Source organism: Mustela erminea, chromosome 6 (assembly GCF_009829155.1).
Source record: "Mustela erminea isolate mMusErm1 chromosome 6, mMusErm1.Pri, whole genome shotgun sequence".
NCBI classification, from domain to species: Eukaryota; Metazoa; Chordata; class Mammalia; order Carnivora; family Mustelidae; genus Mustela; species Mustela erminea.
Genome location: NC_045619.1, coordinates 65,980,498 through 65,996,614, shown reverse-complemented (window position 1 = coordinate 65,996,614; position 16,117 = coordinate 65,980,498). Strand labels below are relative to the sequence as shown.

Here is a 16,117-nt window from a genome sequence, read left to right as displayed (position 1 = left end):
AGCTCTAATCAGAACAACTTATATAAGCTGTATTTCTGTGGAAATTGCTTATTTTATCTAGATTTTCAAATTTACTTAGAAGTCTACAGAGGAGTTTTATTACTGAAAAATTGTTCTGTTTTAATTATTTTCTCCTTGTCATTTGTGCATTTTTGCTTCCTCTTATTTTTAATTAATTAACTAGTTTTTTAAGAGAAATTCAGGATTTTTTTCTTTTAGAAATTCAGGATTTTGATTTTTTGGATTTATTTTTCTTCTTAATCTACTTCTATATCTGCATTATCTTTGTTTTCTTTATTGTGCTTTTAAAGTTTTCTTTATTGTTTCTTTATAGTTTATGATCTGGGAATTTAATTGATTTTTTTTGAAAATTGATTGAAGTGTTCAAGACTATAGATTTTTTCCTAATCATTGCTTTATTTGTATCCCATTATTATATATAATGTTTTAATTATAGTTATTTCTTAGAAATTCTGTCGTATGTTGATAGTGGAACATTTAAATTATATTATGGTTGGGTGGTAATGGAGCAGGTGAAGAGATTCCTGGATAGGCTTGCTTTGACAGTTGACAAATGATAATTTCAGTGGCAGCTTCCATTTACTGAATATTTACCATGTATCTGGTACAATGAAGTGATTATATACATCATCTGAGTTAGCTTGTATAATGTTTGTTTTGAGCTACACATTATTTCCCCATTTTCAGAAGAAGAAACAGTGGCTTAGAGGGGTTTATGTAATTTGCTCAAGGCTGCATAAACAAGTAAGTTGTTATTGTTTAAATTTGAATCCATTATTGACTCCACACCTATGCCTTTTACTTAGGCGGCGTATTGTGAGGTCACAGAGGTATTAAACAGTATGGCATAATTAGAACTGTTAGTAGCACAGTGTGTCTGGAGTCAGGTTGGCACTTAATGGTATCATTTCTGGCTTCTGCAAATAGTTCTTCGAGGTACTGTTAACTAACATGGAAAACATGAAGCAAAGCAGCTTTATATAAGATAATGGGTAAGTTTGAGATACCTGCGGGACAGCTAAATGGAACTGTCTTGTAGTTAAGTATATGGATCTGGAGATCTGCATGTGGTTTGTGCTTACAGATGTGAATTTAGGTGTCATTAGCTTACAGGTCATAATCTGAATAATGGATTTTCAAAGTGGTAATGTGGACATTGGGAAGGTCAGACGGTGTAGGGAACAATGAAACTTAAGATTGAGTGGAGAAAGAATCTGAAAAGAAAACAAGGACAAAATAGTCAAACTATAAGGAGGAAGTCTAGGAGATAATGGTATTATTGCAAGCACCAAAGGAGGAGGTTCAGGAGCAGGGAGGGTTGCTAGTAGCAAGTGCTCCTGAGAACTAAATAATGATCCAAGTAAGAAGTGTTCATTTGATTAATAGTAACTGAAAGAAAAATTAATGTCTTAAATGATGGGTCCAGTGGAGTGATAAAGGGTGGGAGAGGAAGAAAAAAGATGGAAACAAATCATTTGTTTTGGTTATAAAGGGAAAGTGTGATAGGGTGGCAGTAGCTGGTGGAAATATGAGGTTGCAGTCACAAATGTGAGGTTCCCCTCTTCCTGTTTTCCTCCCTCAACATCTCCCTTCCTCTTTCCCTTATGTATCTCTTTCCTCTTACAGTCCCTCCTTCCTCCCGATATTCTACCTACTTTTCCTTCTTTTTCTGAAATGATGTACTTGACCATTTAATGTTATAGGATGAGAATTTAACTTGGGACAATATGATGTCTTAGAATATGGCTACAAATATGAGTGACATATAAAGAGATGTTAAAATGTTCAGGTATTAGATCAGACTGATATTTTTAAAAAAGATTTTTATTTATTTATTTGAGAAAGAGAGAGTGAGAGAGAGAGAGAGAGCATACAAGCAAGGAGAGGGGAAGAGGGAAAGGGAGAAGCAGACTCCCTGCTGAGCAGGGAGCCTGATGTGGGGCTTAATCCCAGGACCCCGAGATCACGACCCGAGCTGAAGTCAGATGCTCAACTGACTGAGCCACCCAGGCACCCCAGATCAGAATGATATTTTTAAGAGTTTCTTGAACCCAGGATCATAGTCACACATACCCTTCTGCCCAGAAATAAACATAATTGTCCAAAAAATTTTAATGATCTTTGAAGTAATAATGAAAATGATATCAGCACAGTGCTAAATGTTTTACATATTTTAGTCAAGTTAAGTCTCCTTAGCAACACTATGGCAATTTTACAGGCAAGAAAACTAAGGGAAGTGTAACTTGCCAGTTGTCTTATACCTGGTATGACAATATGGTTCTGGAGTCTATGCTGTTAATTACAAGTTTGTATTCCCTTTACTGTACTATAGTACTTATTTTCATGCCTTTAAAAGTTCATTAGGAATATTTTTTATTATAAATTATAATTCAGAATTAGAATTAGACTATTCTGACATTTTAGAAAAATATGTTAGCATACAGACTAGTGAAGATTAGAAAAAATAATTTCTCGAAAAGATACATCGAGTACAAGCATGAATTGAAATTCCTGCTTTCTGTATTTTAGTTAAAATAGTGAAATGTCTGTGGGACAAGGTTAGAATACCTTATCCAGTATGGCACACAGTGTCTTAAAAACTTGTTATTATGACATAGTAATAATATATATAAGAAAATTAAATGATCCCATAGGGTGGCCAATCAGAAATTGATATATTTCTTAGTTTTAAAATATCTAATGACCTCATACATATCTTTCTTTAGGGAAAAATGCAATTTCCATTGTGAACTGCTTTCCAGAATTTATGGTAGAACTTCGCTGACATTTCTACTGATGCCAATGTGGAATAAAGGTCTATATAATTTAGAAAGTCAAAATGTATAAGTGGATTATTGTTAAAAGTGATTTACTCCTCTTAAACTTTAAAACACATAATACAAATATATTTGAAATTTTAGAAAGAAATTTGAAAATATAGTAATAATACATATGACCTTTTAATTTTGCCCTTATTGGTGTCTTGTCTTATTTCATCTTGGCAGTCAGCTTTCTTTTCATGACCTTTGTATTTAAGCCAAATCATAATCTAATAATATTTTGTCATCAAGCTAATTATAGGATTCTGTTTCAACATTACTTTTTTATAGAAACAAGTCAGTAAACTAAAATTGATTTTAACAAAGTCTTTTGTCTGTTACAAAGAAGAAGTTAACACAGAGGAAGTTGGATTAGCTACTTTTTAATTTAATTAAAATTTTTTTTTTTGAAGATTTTGTTTATTTATTTGAGAGAGAGCAGGTGCTGTGGAGGTGGGTAGGGGCAGAGGTGGAGGGAGAGAGAGAATCTGAAGCAGACTTTCTGTTTGTTGAACTGGATGTGGTGCTTGATCTCATGACCCTGAGATCATGATCTTAGCTGAAATCAAGAGTCAGATGCTTAACCAACTGAGCCACCCAGGCGCCCTGGATTACCTATTTTAAAGTAATTATTCTTCCTTTTAGCTCAGTTTATTGTAATACATATTTAATTGATTTTATTTGCCTACTGGGTCATAAGGTCATTGAGTACATGAACTCATCTGTCTTGTTCACTGTATCTTCTCCATGCTTCGTGCTTGTGCTGGGCATTAGTAGGTATGCTAGTGCCTTTTCTTGACTGAATAAATGGATGATATATTTGAATACTTTCTCTCAGTTGGAAATGCACTACTTATGGTAATGTGTTTTTATGTAAACACTAAGACATTAGTAAACTGTTTTGTTGCCTGGATCTCATGTGGAAATGTTATGATAAATTTAGAGATACTAGTTTTAGATTTTAGATAGTGGTCCCTGAGGAATAGGCATAGGATCTTTGTTTCATTGCCTTTACTTCCCTTACCCTTTTCCCTTCCCTCTACTCTCTTTCTTCCTTTCAACTCATTCTTGACTTTCTCTTGGATAATCCTGTATTTGTTTTTTCTCTAGTATCTGGAGTCCATCTTTCTCCAGCTTCTCCTGAGATTATACTGGACCATGACCATGCTACTTCAGTTGGCTGCCTCTCTTCCGAGCCCATCATTTCATCACCAGAGAACGCACACACAGACAACAGCATTGTCAGTCAAACCGTTCCTAAAGCACAGGTAAAGACAAGTGTAAATTTACATACTAAAAAAATTATAGCCTGGTTTAAATGAAGCTTTTCTGATTTTTTTAACTTATTTTTCTGAAAAATATTTATGTAGATATTTTAACTTTGAGGCTAATAGCTAGAATTCAAAAAACTGAATAATATGTTTGTTTTGTGGCATAATTGCAAAGTATTTAAGTAGCCATAGTTACCAAAGTATAGTTTAAGTGTATCATTTATTAAAATTGACTTAGTTTTGCATTTCAAATCTTCAAAACTTCAAAAGAAAAAATAATTACAAAAAAATAATTATTTCTCTTTTCAGGGACGCTTACCCTGCCTTTTTTAGGTATTAGAGTGTTCATTTCAATTTTAGAGTAAAAACCAGAAAGATAGCAGTCATAGGTTTTATTCATTCAAATATTTATTGATCCAGACATTGGACTAAATGCTGCAATTAGTCCAGATTTCCAAAGTACAGCACATAATCTTGAGTCACCTGTCACCTGCCTGTACTAGAGAGTGATTGATGATCCATTAGTGGTTATTAAGAAATTTCAAATTCTGATTTACAATTTAAAAAATATACAAATTATGGATGTTTGTATATATTTAAGATTGGTGAGTATCAGATATGTCCATACTTAATTATATGCTCTCAAGCATAAGAAAATGTTTCAAGTTTTTTAGTGCTTTGCTTGCAAAATGATAAATGCTTTAGTCTCTAAAGTTTAGAAGAAATTTAGTTTCTTAGCTGCGAAGATCAGGTTGTTGTAACAGTTTGAGGTCTTCTGTTGATTTACTTAAAGGGTGAAATAATTTCAGAACCCTTGCTACAACTTAATTTCCAAATGTGGTTTCTGGTGCCCTTTGGATGTTTTCATTATTGGTACAGTGTAAACTTTCCCCTTTTGTGTATTTTTTTTTTTAATGTGGTTTAGATTCAGCAATCAACACACACTCATCTGGATATCTCACTTTTTCCATTGGGTTTAAATGATGAGAAAAGTAATGGAACAATTGCTCTTGTGGATGATTCTGAGGATCCTGGAGCCAATGTATCAAACATACAGCTTCAGCAAAAAATTTCAAGTCTGGAGATTAAACTCAAAGTTTCTGAAGAAGAAAAACAGAGAATCAAAAAGGTATATTTACATTTGCCTAAAAAAATAAATGTTTGAATTGCATGAACTCGAAATCTGATACAATCCCAATCTCTGATTAAAAACTCATTAGTGGAAGAAGATGCTTTCTTCCCTTGGCTATAGATTTCAATGAGTTTTATGAGTTTATCACTTAGAAAAGTCTTTGATAAACAATGGTTAGTCTTAGATACATACTTTTAAAGGTGAACATATTATTAGTGAACATTTACTAGTGTGAATCATTTTAGTGTTATATCGGTGTTAATATAGGTCCGGAAATGAAAGTGGGGCATATAATCTGTAATAGTGTTGACCTTCAAACCATATTTCCTGTTAGTTCTTTCCTTAGCAAATATTTTCTGGTGTGTTCATTGAAAAAACTGAATATATTTTATGCCATTAAATATTACATAATTTATGCTTGATTTTTCTTTTAGGATGTGGAATCATTGATGGAAAAGCATAGTGTCTTAGAAAAAGATTTTCTTAAAGAAAAAGAGCAAGAGGCCATTTCGTTTCAAGATAGATACAAAGAACTTCAGGTAAACCTTGTGAATTTAAAATTTAATATGCAGGCCTTTTGCAGAAACATGTAAAATAATTTCAAAAAGTGTTTAATAAATACTTAATGAAGGATCAGATGCTTGCTTCAATTTGTAAAATATTGACCAGCAATGGATGAAATTAATGATAAATGCCATTTTGAAAAATATGTATTTGGGAGAAGCAATGAGGGTTAGTTGAGACTCTGGTGAAAGATATTGTTCTGATGGATAAAACTTAGAAATTGATATTCTGATTTTTCTTACTGTGATTACATTTGAAGAGTTTGAAATCCTGTAACTTCCAAAGTAAGATATTTAACCTTTTTCATAAGTCATAATCAATGTTTCCTCTTCTTCTCCCCAAATTTCCTTAATAAACTTCTGCAGTCTTTCCTATCCCAATAAATGGCAGCTCTGTATTTCCAGTTGCTAAGGATGATACCCACATTTACCCCATGTCTGTTCCTTTATCACAACTTGTCGGCTCTACCTTCAAAATGCCCAGGTTTTGATTGTTTGTCCTTAAGTCACTGCTCCTCCCCTATTCTAACCCATCCTTATTTCTCCCTTGGAATACTAAAGGATCTTCTAACTAATCTTTTTGCCTCTGTCATTGCCCACTTACAGACCATTCTCCACATTGCAGCCACTGTGATTGGTCTAACACTTAAAGCTGATCATGTCCTTTCTCTGCTCTGAAACCTTCATGGCTTCTCATCTCACCCAAATTAAAAGCCAAGTAAGTCCTTAGTATGGTTTGCAAGGCACTGCATTCTCTTTTATTCCCTCTCCCCACCTTTCCCCCGCTGCTTTCTCCTCAGTCATTTTGCCTTATCCCTGTATCTGGAACACTCTTCCCTCAGTTCTCTCCATGGTTTTCTTTTTTATATCATTCAGATGCCTGTGCAAATATCATTTTATCAGAGAAGATCCCTGTCAACCTTCCCATATTCTGTTCTGCTTTTCTCCATAGCACTTTTTACATCTGACAGACTACATATTTACTTGTTTATTTGCCTAGATCATTTTAATGGTCTCCTAAGTAGTCTTCTAGCCTCTATCCTTGCTCTTCTTTCTAATGAGTTTTTATTTCAGCAGGTAATGTTTTTAAAAATGTAAATCAAATCATTTCCCAACCTCGATTCTCAGTCTCCTTCCAACGTAAATCTTCTGGCTTCTCCAGTTTTTCCAGTGACTTACTTACACTGAACTTCTTACTTATTAAGGTCCAGGTGCATGTGTGAGTCTGTGTTGGAGAAGGTATTCGTTGCCTGTTGAAGTGGCAAGTGGAGGGAAATGGTTTTTGATTTATTCACAGTCTCTGACTGGATGGCTCTGCTATCTGCAAAACTCTTGCAAAAAAAAAAAAAAAAGAAAGAAAAGAAAAGAAAAGAAAACTTGAAAATAAGGGAAAGGGAGAGTTGTGTTCTTTCAGTGTCTTATGGGGATTTTGTTTAATAGACTTTGGATTATTTAGGAGAATGTACTTTATTTGACTCACTGTTTACTGTTGATTGTCTCAGATGTATTTTTCTTTTTTTAAAGATTTTATTTATTTATTTGACAGAGCAAGATACAGTGAGAGCAGGAACACAAGCAGGGGCAGTGGGAGAGAGAGAAGCAGGCTTCCCACCAAGCAGGGAGCCCGATGTGGGGCTCGATCCCAGGACTCTGGGACTATGACCTGAGCCAAAGGCAAACACTTATCAACTGAACCACACAGGCACCCCAAGTCTCAACTATACTGACATTACATGTTAGTTAATTTTTTCCCCAGAAGAACATTAAGTCATTTCTGTTAGAAAAGATAACTTCAAAAATATTCTTATTGCCATGGTAGGACATTGGCAATAAGACATACATATATATATGGTAGGACATATATATACATGTAGGTATGATATATACATATTTTCAAATGCTCTTTGAACCAGTCTTAACATCCAATTCCTTTAGTCTTAAGCATAAGTTAATCCATTTATTAATAAGTGAGTAGAATAAATCTTTGGTCTATGTTCAGTTTATATTTACGTGAGTCACATTTTAATGTTTTGAATATTACACTTTTAACAATGTACTGAACTCTAGCTTCCTTCAAATACCTGCTCAAGTGCTACCTTCTTGTGGTTGCTTTCCTTGACTATGCAATAGAAAATAAGACACTGTAAATGCCCAGCATTTCCTAGCGACCTTTCCTTGCTTTTTTCCTCCTCATTTATTCACCTGTAATTTGGTTTTAATTTGGTGATTTTGTATTTTCTCCCACCGTTTTTTATGAAATTAGGAACTTTCTTTCCCAGTGCCTAGAGCCATATCTGGCATATAGTATGGGCTCACGTAATATTCTTGAATGAATGAATGAATGATTTTACTAATATAATGCAGCCTGTTCCCCAAAGGCTAATTGTGTTGTGTAGAGCCACACTTACCAGCCCCATATTGGAATTATCATGTTTATTGGAAGATGCGATACTGAATACTGAGAGAACTTTATGTATTATTTTCTGCGAATAATGAGTGACTTATTCTGGGCCCTGTAGTGAGACATGTATCTTTGCAAATTCCGTTTCAGTTTCTCAGTCTACTAATGAAAACAGTAAAGTAATATACTTGAGATACCATCTAAGACCTCACAGACACTTTGAGCTTTTCACAGTAAAGACCGATATAAATCCCAAGTGGCCTTATCATGGCGGTTAAACTGCTTTTACTATTAACAGGGATAATAGAAAAGTAACAAGTTGAGTCCTCAAAACTCACATTCAATTTAAAAAGATTTTTTATAGGAAGCAGTACTTCCAAAGAAAACTTTTTTCAGATGGGTTTACTTCTATGCCAGGAAGGGTCTCTCTCCTTTTTATACCATGTGAATAAAAGGGTAACTGACTTGTGGAGTATCTTACCATCTTGGGCACATAAGTGATAGAAAAATGTACTAGGAGGTCTCATAGCCCAACTGAACCAAAAGGCAAACACGCTGTTTAGCAAAGCTTTTTGTTGTTGTTGTTAGAGCTCTCTCTATATGTCTTTGTTGTTCTGTACATGGTTTCTTCAGTCTGTTTTCTTCCTGCTGTTCCGTTTGAATAATTTTTATTGTATCTTGTAGTTTACCAAATCTGCTTTTGAGTCAGTTCTTTGCTATTTATTAATTTTGTTATTTTTCAGTTTTAAAATTTCTGTTTGGTTCTTCTTTTTTTTAAAGTTTTTATTTATTTTTGTGAGAGAGAGAGGGAGAGAGAGAATGGGAAGAAGAGAGTAGGAGCAGTGGGGAGGGGCAGAGGGAGAAGCAAGCTCCCTGTGAGCAGGATGCTGAGTGTGGGACTCAATCTCAGGACCCTGAGATCATGACCTGAACTGAAGGCAGACGCTTAACCAACTGAACCACCCCAGGCATCCATTGTTTGTTTTTTTATATCTTCTTTTTGCTGAAGCTTTCTTCTTTTCCTCATGTTTTAACCATGTTCATAATTACTTATTTAAGCAACTTTATGAGGGTTGTCAATCATCTTAACATTGGTGTGAGCTTATTGCTCTCTGTTCATGGTCTTTTCTTATTCACTTTGAGGTTTTCCTGATTCTTGGTATGATGAGTGGTTTTAATTATATCCTATGCATTTTGGGTCTTTCATATGACTCCTTGGGTCTTGGTTAAATCTGTTTTTTTTTTTTTTTTCTTTTAAGATTTTATTTATTTATTGGACAGAGAGAGAGATCACAAGTAGGCAGAGAGGCAGGCCGAGAGAGAGGAGGAAGCAGGCGGCTCCCCGCTGAGCAGAGAGCCCGATGCGGGGCCGGATCCCAGCACCCTGGGATCATGACCTGAGCCGAAGGCAGAGGCCCAACCCACTGAGCCACGCAGGCACCCCAAATCTGGTATTTTAACAGGTCTCCTGATACTGCACAGTTGGGGGAAGGTAGACGCCACTTTGTTATTTTCAGGTTCACATTTCCTACTTAGCTGCCATTGACCTTCTGGGTCAGAAAGGTGCCTCTTAATCCTGGGAAAAAGTGGAATTTCAAGCCCCCCATCAGCCTTGGCTGATACTGCCCTGGTTAGCAGGAGGAACATGGGGTGGGGAAGCCTCTGGATGGCTGAGTTCTGAGTCCTCACTCAGGTTTTTCTGACACAGGAAAGGAGGGAGAAAGAGCCTCCTTATGTCTGGGTGGGGATTCAAGTCCAAAAAATGCCTCCCAACTTGGTTTTTTCTGCTGTTAGCTAGAGGGCATTGAGGGTGGGAAGGGAAACTTCCTTACAGCTGGTCAAGGTGGAAGTCTAGGCTTAGTGTTTTGACTTGGCTCACAGAGATTGATGTAGGGTCATATTTTTTTTTCCATGGGTTTGGCTGTCATCAGGCCATATCTACAAGTTTTTTGTTTTGCTGAATTGGCCCTTCTGTGGGCCTTTGGCTAGAGAGGAAGGGCTTTTTTTGGGGTTTTTGTTTGTGCCCACCAGTATTTCCTGGTTGCTGCCCATTCCAGTATCCAGTTTGGGATGTATGAGGCTAAAGAAAACTCAATAGTACTGAATTTGTCATTCCCTTTTTTCCCAGGTCCCTAGACTTCTCTTCTTGCCACCTTCTAGAATCATCATGTATTTGTTTTAAATGTAATATCCAGGTGTTTTAGCTGTATTTATTGAAAAAATAGGGAGAAAAGAATCGACTTCATCTTAGTCTATAAGTATACTAGAAAAGAACATTTTAAATTTTAAATATTCTTTGTTGTAGCTACAGCAGGAAACTAACTTCAATCTTAAAATATATTAACTTAAGGCAGATATTTTGAGTAGTTTTTTGGAGGAAATAGTTACATAGTTAGTTTTTGGAGTCCTTGTACATAGAGGAAGGGCAAATAAAGATACAGATAACTCAAACTGGGAAAAACTCATAGGTTTCTATTTTTGCTTTATACTTACCAAGTTTGAACCTGTACTTTCTGGAAATGTATTTTCAGTAAAAATATTTAAATTAAAAAATATTTAAATTATGTTGTACAGACCAGCTTCATTAAGAATTTAGAAAATCTTGGGCTTCACTATTTGACCTCCTTTTTTGTAATCCACTTCTTTCTGGGGTTATAGCCCCCTTTTCCAAACTGATACAAAGCTAGTTCAGTGTGATAACTTTTTAGGAATAAGAGATGTTATTTATTTAGTAAATAAAAATATTTATTATTTATTTATTGTTATTTATTTAGTAAATAACATCTCTTATTCCTAAAAAGTTATCAGACTGAACTAGCTTTGTATCAGTTTGGAAAAGGGGCTATTCTGGGGTTATAGCCCCCTTTTCCAAACTGATACAAAGCTAGTTCAGTCTGATAACTTTTTAGGTTTTTATTCATCAGGGAGAGAGTGAGTGAGCACAAGCAGGGGGAGCTGTAGGCAGAGGGAAAAGCAGTCTTCCTGCTGAGCAAGGAGCCTGATGCAGGAGTCTATCCCAAGGTCCTGGGATCATGACCTGAGCTGATGGCAGATGCTTTGATACCTCACATAATTATTTGCCAAGCATTTGGCATAAATTATTTAACTTAACTGACTGAGCTACCCAGGAGTTCCAAGAATAAGAGATGTTATTAAATTTGTGTCAAAAGAGGCCACTGTATGCCAAATATTTATATAGGGTGAAATATTAGCAAAAGTGAGTTTTTAAAGAGTGGATATTTATTAAATTTCTTCCTTGAATTTATGGCTTGTCAGTCATTCTTCAGATATCTGAAAATCAATATATTTCTCTGAAGAATATGGCAATCCATATATTTTTCTTTATTAAGACATATAACCTACAGATCTTTTAAATATTTGTGGAGCTTAATGAAATACAAAATGTTTTCTGTTATTTATGAAGACAGAGATAATATATTTGGTGCCTATCTCTCTGCTGTATCTTAAGTACAATGAAACATTCAGGAATACAAAGAGAGAGTACTGATGAGACTAGATTAAATTAGCTGAGAAGCCTTTCTCTTAAAAAAATGTTAGTATGCTTATGTGTTTATAAGAATAGTATGTTTATTGTGGAAAATATGGAAAATTCAGAGAAATAAAAATAAAACAAAATTCATACATTTTCATCACCATAAACAATTCAGGTATTTTCATGGGATCTCAAAGTGGAGCGTTTTAATTTTTCACTTTTGCAAATAAATCTACCTCTACTTAGATCATCGTTGGGTGTGCCTTTGTTAAGGTTTTAGTCTAACCAGAGAAAGAATAATTAATAAACGTAGTGTTTGTAAAACCTTAAATAAACTTTTTTTAAAAAGACAACAGTAACTATTGCAGAGAACTCTTAACAGTGTTGTTTTATGCGATATGGTCTGATTACCAGGATAGGTGGGGGGTGTGAATGTGCCTGCAACAGAAGGAAATAAGGAACACTGTGAACTCGGCCGTACAATGGGGGTGTGCACTACCTCTCCTTTCCTGTTCTGTCCAGGGTGTGTAGCCCAAGCAGAGGAAGAGAAATGAGTCATGCCGCATTTGTCAGAGGTAGCTATTTGAAGGACTTCTCATGAATCTTGAAGGGAGAACTCATTTTAGTACAACTTAGATTCCAGTTTCTTTTGTCTCCTTTTTCTGACTTCCATAGCAAATTGGTCTGCCTGTGTGACGAGCACTGAAGAAACTTGGCAGCTTATCAGGTTGCACCTGATAATAAAAATGCTACCACGTTAAAAAAAATTGAATTAGCAGATGCAGCTGGTTATAAAATTATCATCTCTGAGAGTTGTCAGAATCGGCAGCTATGGCTAACTTTCGGAGTTTTCTGTATAAACTTTTTTAAAGACTGGGCCTGTTCTTCCAAATGCCATTTCTTATTGAAATGCCTCCTGGTTATAGTATGTTGACTATTCTGTTTGAGAATTAAAACTAAACAAAACAAAAACAATTATGTGAAAATACAGCGTTTCACTTAATAGTGTTTAAATTGACCTCATAAATGGATTTATACTGCTTCATTCTGTTGCTGATTTCACAGGTTATATTAATTAAATAAGAATAAATGTCATTCTTTTTTTCTTTTTAAAGAATTTATTTATTCAGAGAAAGAGGATGTGAGCAGGGGGAAGAGAGGTAGCTTCAGAGGGAGAGAGAGAATCTCAGGCAGACTCTGTGCTGAGTGTGGAGCCCTACCTGGGACTCAGTCTCACAACCTCAAGATCATGACCTGAGCTGAAAATGATAGTCAGATGCTCAACCGACTGAGCCACCCAGGTGCCCCAAATAGATATTATTCTTAATGTTTTTGTGTACTTTTCAAAGTGAATGCTAGTCAGGTGTTGGACACTTGGGCCCTTAGCCAGAGGCTGCTGTGATTGTTCGGCTTTATGGCACTTGGCTGAGGGTAGATTTGAGCAGTGGCTTGACACCTCTGAGCATTTAGCTTGATGACCCAGTATGTGAGGAATTAACCAGTTCTGTAGCGGTAACCCGAAATGTAGTTGCAGTCCCGCCAAGAGGAAGGGGATGCTAAAGGAAAGACAGATTAAGCATATCTTGAAGACACCCTGCTCACTCACCTATCCTTAAGAATGATTAACAGCATTATGAAGAAGAGGAAAAAAATGAAAGGAAAATAAAAATTCTATGTTTTGTTTGGTCTCCTATGCCTTTCATTTAACACTGTGTATTTTAGATTGGGAGAGATACCAGGAAATGAATAAATTTCAGTTTTTAGGAAACCTACCCTCTTTACAAGCCCCATAAAGGGAGAGTCATTATGACAGATGCATCTAAGAATTTTCTCTCTTATTCCAAAATAAATTAAATTGTCAAATCCAGTGTAAATTTGGAAGACCTTTTTGTTGAACTGTATTAGAACAATAAGCATTGAAGCAAAAGGTTTATATGTTTTTAAAAAAGTTTATTCAAGACATGCTGGAAGAATTATATATAAAAATAAGCAACATTTCAAGGGTGTTTTACTTAATATGTCAGTTATTTATTTTTTAAATATAAGATTTTTAGGTCAAAGTAATACATTTGAAATATTGCTTTATGTAGTAGTTTTCACTAATTTCTTTGTTTTATCTCTTTTACTTCACTGATTTGACTGCCTTTAGATTTTAAAGCAGTAGTCCTCAATCATGGTTGCCATTAGCATCTCTAGGAAAGGCTTTAAAAAATGCTCAAGTCCTATCCCACACCAGTTAAATGTGTTCAGGTGGTTCAGACATCAAAAGGATGTCTAGTTAAAAAGGTATAAAAGCAGTGAAAAGCCTACTCATCATCCTGTGCACAGTCCGCCTAGTTCCTGGTCCTCTCAACAGGTAACCAGTGTTGGTTTATTTTTATCCTTCCAGACTCTTCTAGGGTGAATACAAAACCCAACTCTAAAGGGATGGACGGATGGATGGTTGAATAAATCCTCCATCCCCTTTTTATACAGATAGTAGTATACTAAATACATTTTAATTATATATTTTTACAAATTTTCCCCTTCCCCTCCTTACTTAAGAGTGTTTCTTAGAGGCCCTTCAATAGTGGCTCATTAAGAGATTCTTACTCAGTTTTCTTTTTATGGGTATCCGAATATATTATTCCATTTTTTCTGTTACGAAGTACTGCTGGCTAAAGACTTAATTTCAAACTAATCTTTTAATTATTAATTTTCTTCCTCGACAAATTTCTAATTTGTTGTTCTTTAAAACCAAATAATTTTATTGGAATATGCCCTAGTATTGGTCAATCTGGGTTGATTTCTCTAGATTCGTAGTGTGCCCCTTTAATATATATGGATTCAAGTACTTTTTTAGAATTTCAAGGAGTTTATATTAAATTATGCATTTAATTTTTGTTTTATTTCCTATTTTTCCCCTTCTGGTGGCTCATGTGTGTTGGATAGTGTTTGTCTTCTATGTTAGCCTTTAGTGTTGAATCCTTTTCATTGCTTTCTTCATTTCTTTCTGATCTAAAACATGTTTCCCCTTTTATTTTATTTCTCTTAAGGTATTTTCAATTTAGCTTATTTGATCTTATGTTCTTTTTAGTTCAGTCGTCATTTCCAAAATGATTCATTCTCTCATAATTCTTTTCTGAAAATTTTCCTATCATTTGAGTCTTTCTGTAGTATGATTTATGTTGCTCCTTAGTTTATCACTTTCATAATATCTTTTAGTTCACTTTGAAATATAAGTGTAGAGTTTTAAATTTCTTTTTTAATATGTATCTTTGCTGTGCTTTTATTTTCTGTAGGGCTCTGATTCTGTTCCTTCTTTTACATATATAATAGTCTATGGGATTTGACTTTAGTACTTTTCTGTTGTTTGTTTTTATATGGCATTAATTTCCTTGGCTTTTTTTTTTTTTTTAAAGATTTTATTTATTTATTTGACAGAGACAGATCACAATTAGGCAGAGAGGCAGGCAGAGAGAGAGAGGAGGAAGCAGGCTCCCTGCTGAGCAGAGAGCCCGATGTGGGACTCGATCCCAGGACCCTGAGATCATGACCTGAGCCGAAGGCAGCGGCTTAACCCACTGAGCCACCCAGGCGCCCAATTTCCTTGGCCTTTTAAAAGAGAGGAGTGATTGAAGATAGTTTTATTCCCTCATGATTCTATAGTACTCTCATGTTTTTGTCAGATTAAAAAATTGTTGCCACATTTATAGATTTTTCTGACTCGGTTCCATCTTCCACTTCTATCTCAAAACCCCCTTTTTCTTCTGTCTGTGGTCTCTGGCTTGGTCGGTTTGGATTCTCTTCTCAGCTAATTCTCCTCAGTCTGGAGCTTTCTCCTCAAAGTATGTAGAGTTTATCAGACCCGGTGTATCCTGGGCTATTGACACCTTACTGAGGACCACTTGTACAACATCCCTATTAGAATGTATAGGCCCTTCAGTTTCAGCTGCTGGCCTCATGTTGGCCTACTGACCTCTGGTTAGAATCTGTTAGCTGTTGTGGAGTTCCCATGTCTGCATGATACCCTGTTGCTTTCATCTTTCTTCTTGGACAGAATCTGTTGCCATGCATATCTTAGGACGATTCACAGTTTGTCTTTACTTGCTCCCATTTGGGCATTCATAGAAACACTGTGACACCTACTTTTTTTTTTAAAGATTTATTTATTTATTCATTTGACACAGAGAGAGAGATCACAAGTAGGTAGAGAGACAGGCAAAGAGAGACAGAGAAGCAGGTTCCCCGCTAAGCAGAGAGCCCGATGTAGGGCTCGATCCCAGGACCCAAGCCGAAGGCAGATGCTTAACCAACCGAGCCACCCAGGCGCCCCAATTGTGACACCTATTTTCGTGATAGCTATTGACTATGAATTTTTTGGTTCAGTTTTCTTTAGGTGCTCTGGGTTTTTGTGAGGGGACTTTTGAGAGTTCTG

General features: G+C 35.5%; 1 protein-coding gene across 6 annotated transcripts in view; it reads left to right on the top strand.

Moving 5' to 3' along the window:
* CCDC91 (coiled-coil domain containing 91) overlaps positions 1–16,117 on the top strand; it is a 358,743-nt gene that overhangs the window by 92,626 nt on the left and 250,000 nt on the right. For 5 of the 6 annotated variants that reach the window (XM_032347556.1, XM_032347555.1, XM_032347554.1 and 2 more), the window contains exons 4-6: positions 3,951–4,108; positions 5,037–5,240; positions 5,678–5,782. In XM_032347556.1, the coding sequence (XP_032203447.1) occupies positions 3,951–4,108; positions 5,037–5,240; positions 5,678–5,782 (467 nt within the window). Of the gene's footprint in view, positions 1–885; positions 1,014–2,747; positions 2,837–3,950; positions 4,109–5,036; positions 5,241–5,677; positions 5,783–16,117 lie in introns of those variants that run through there. The other variant, XM_032347558.1, reaches the window with a different exon arrangement.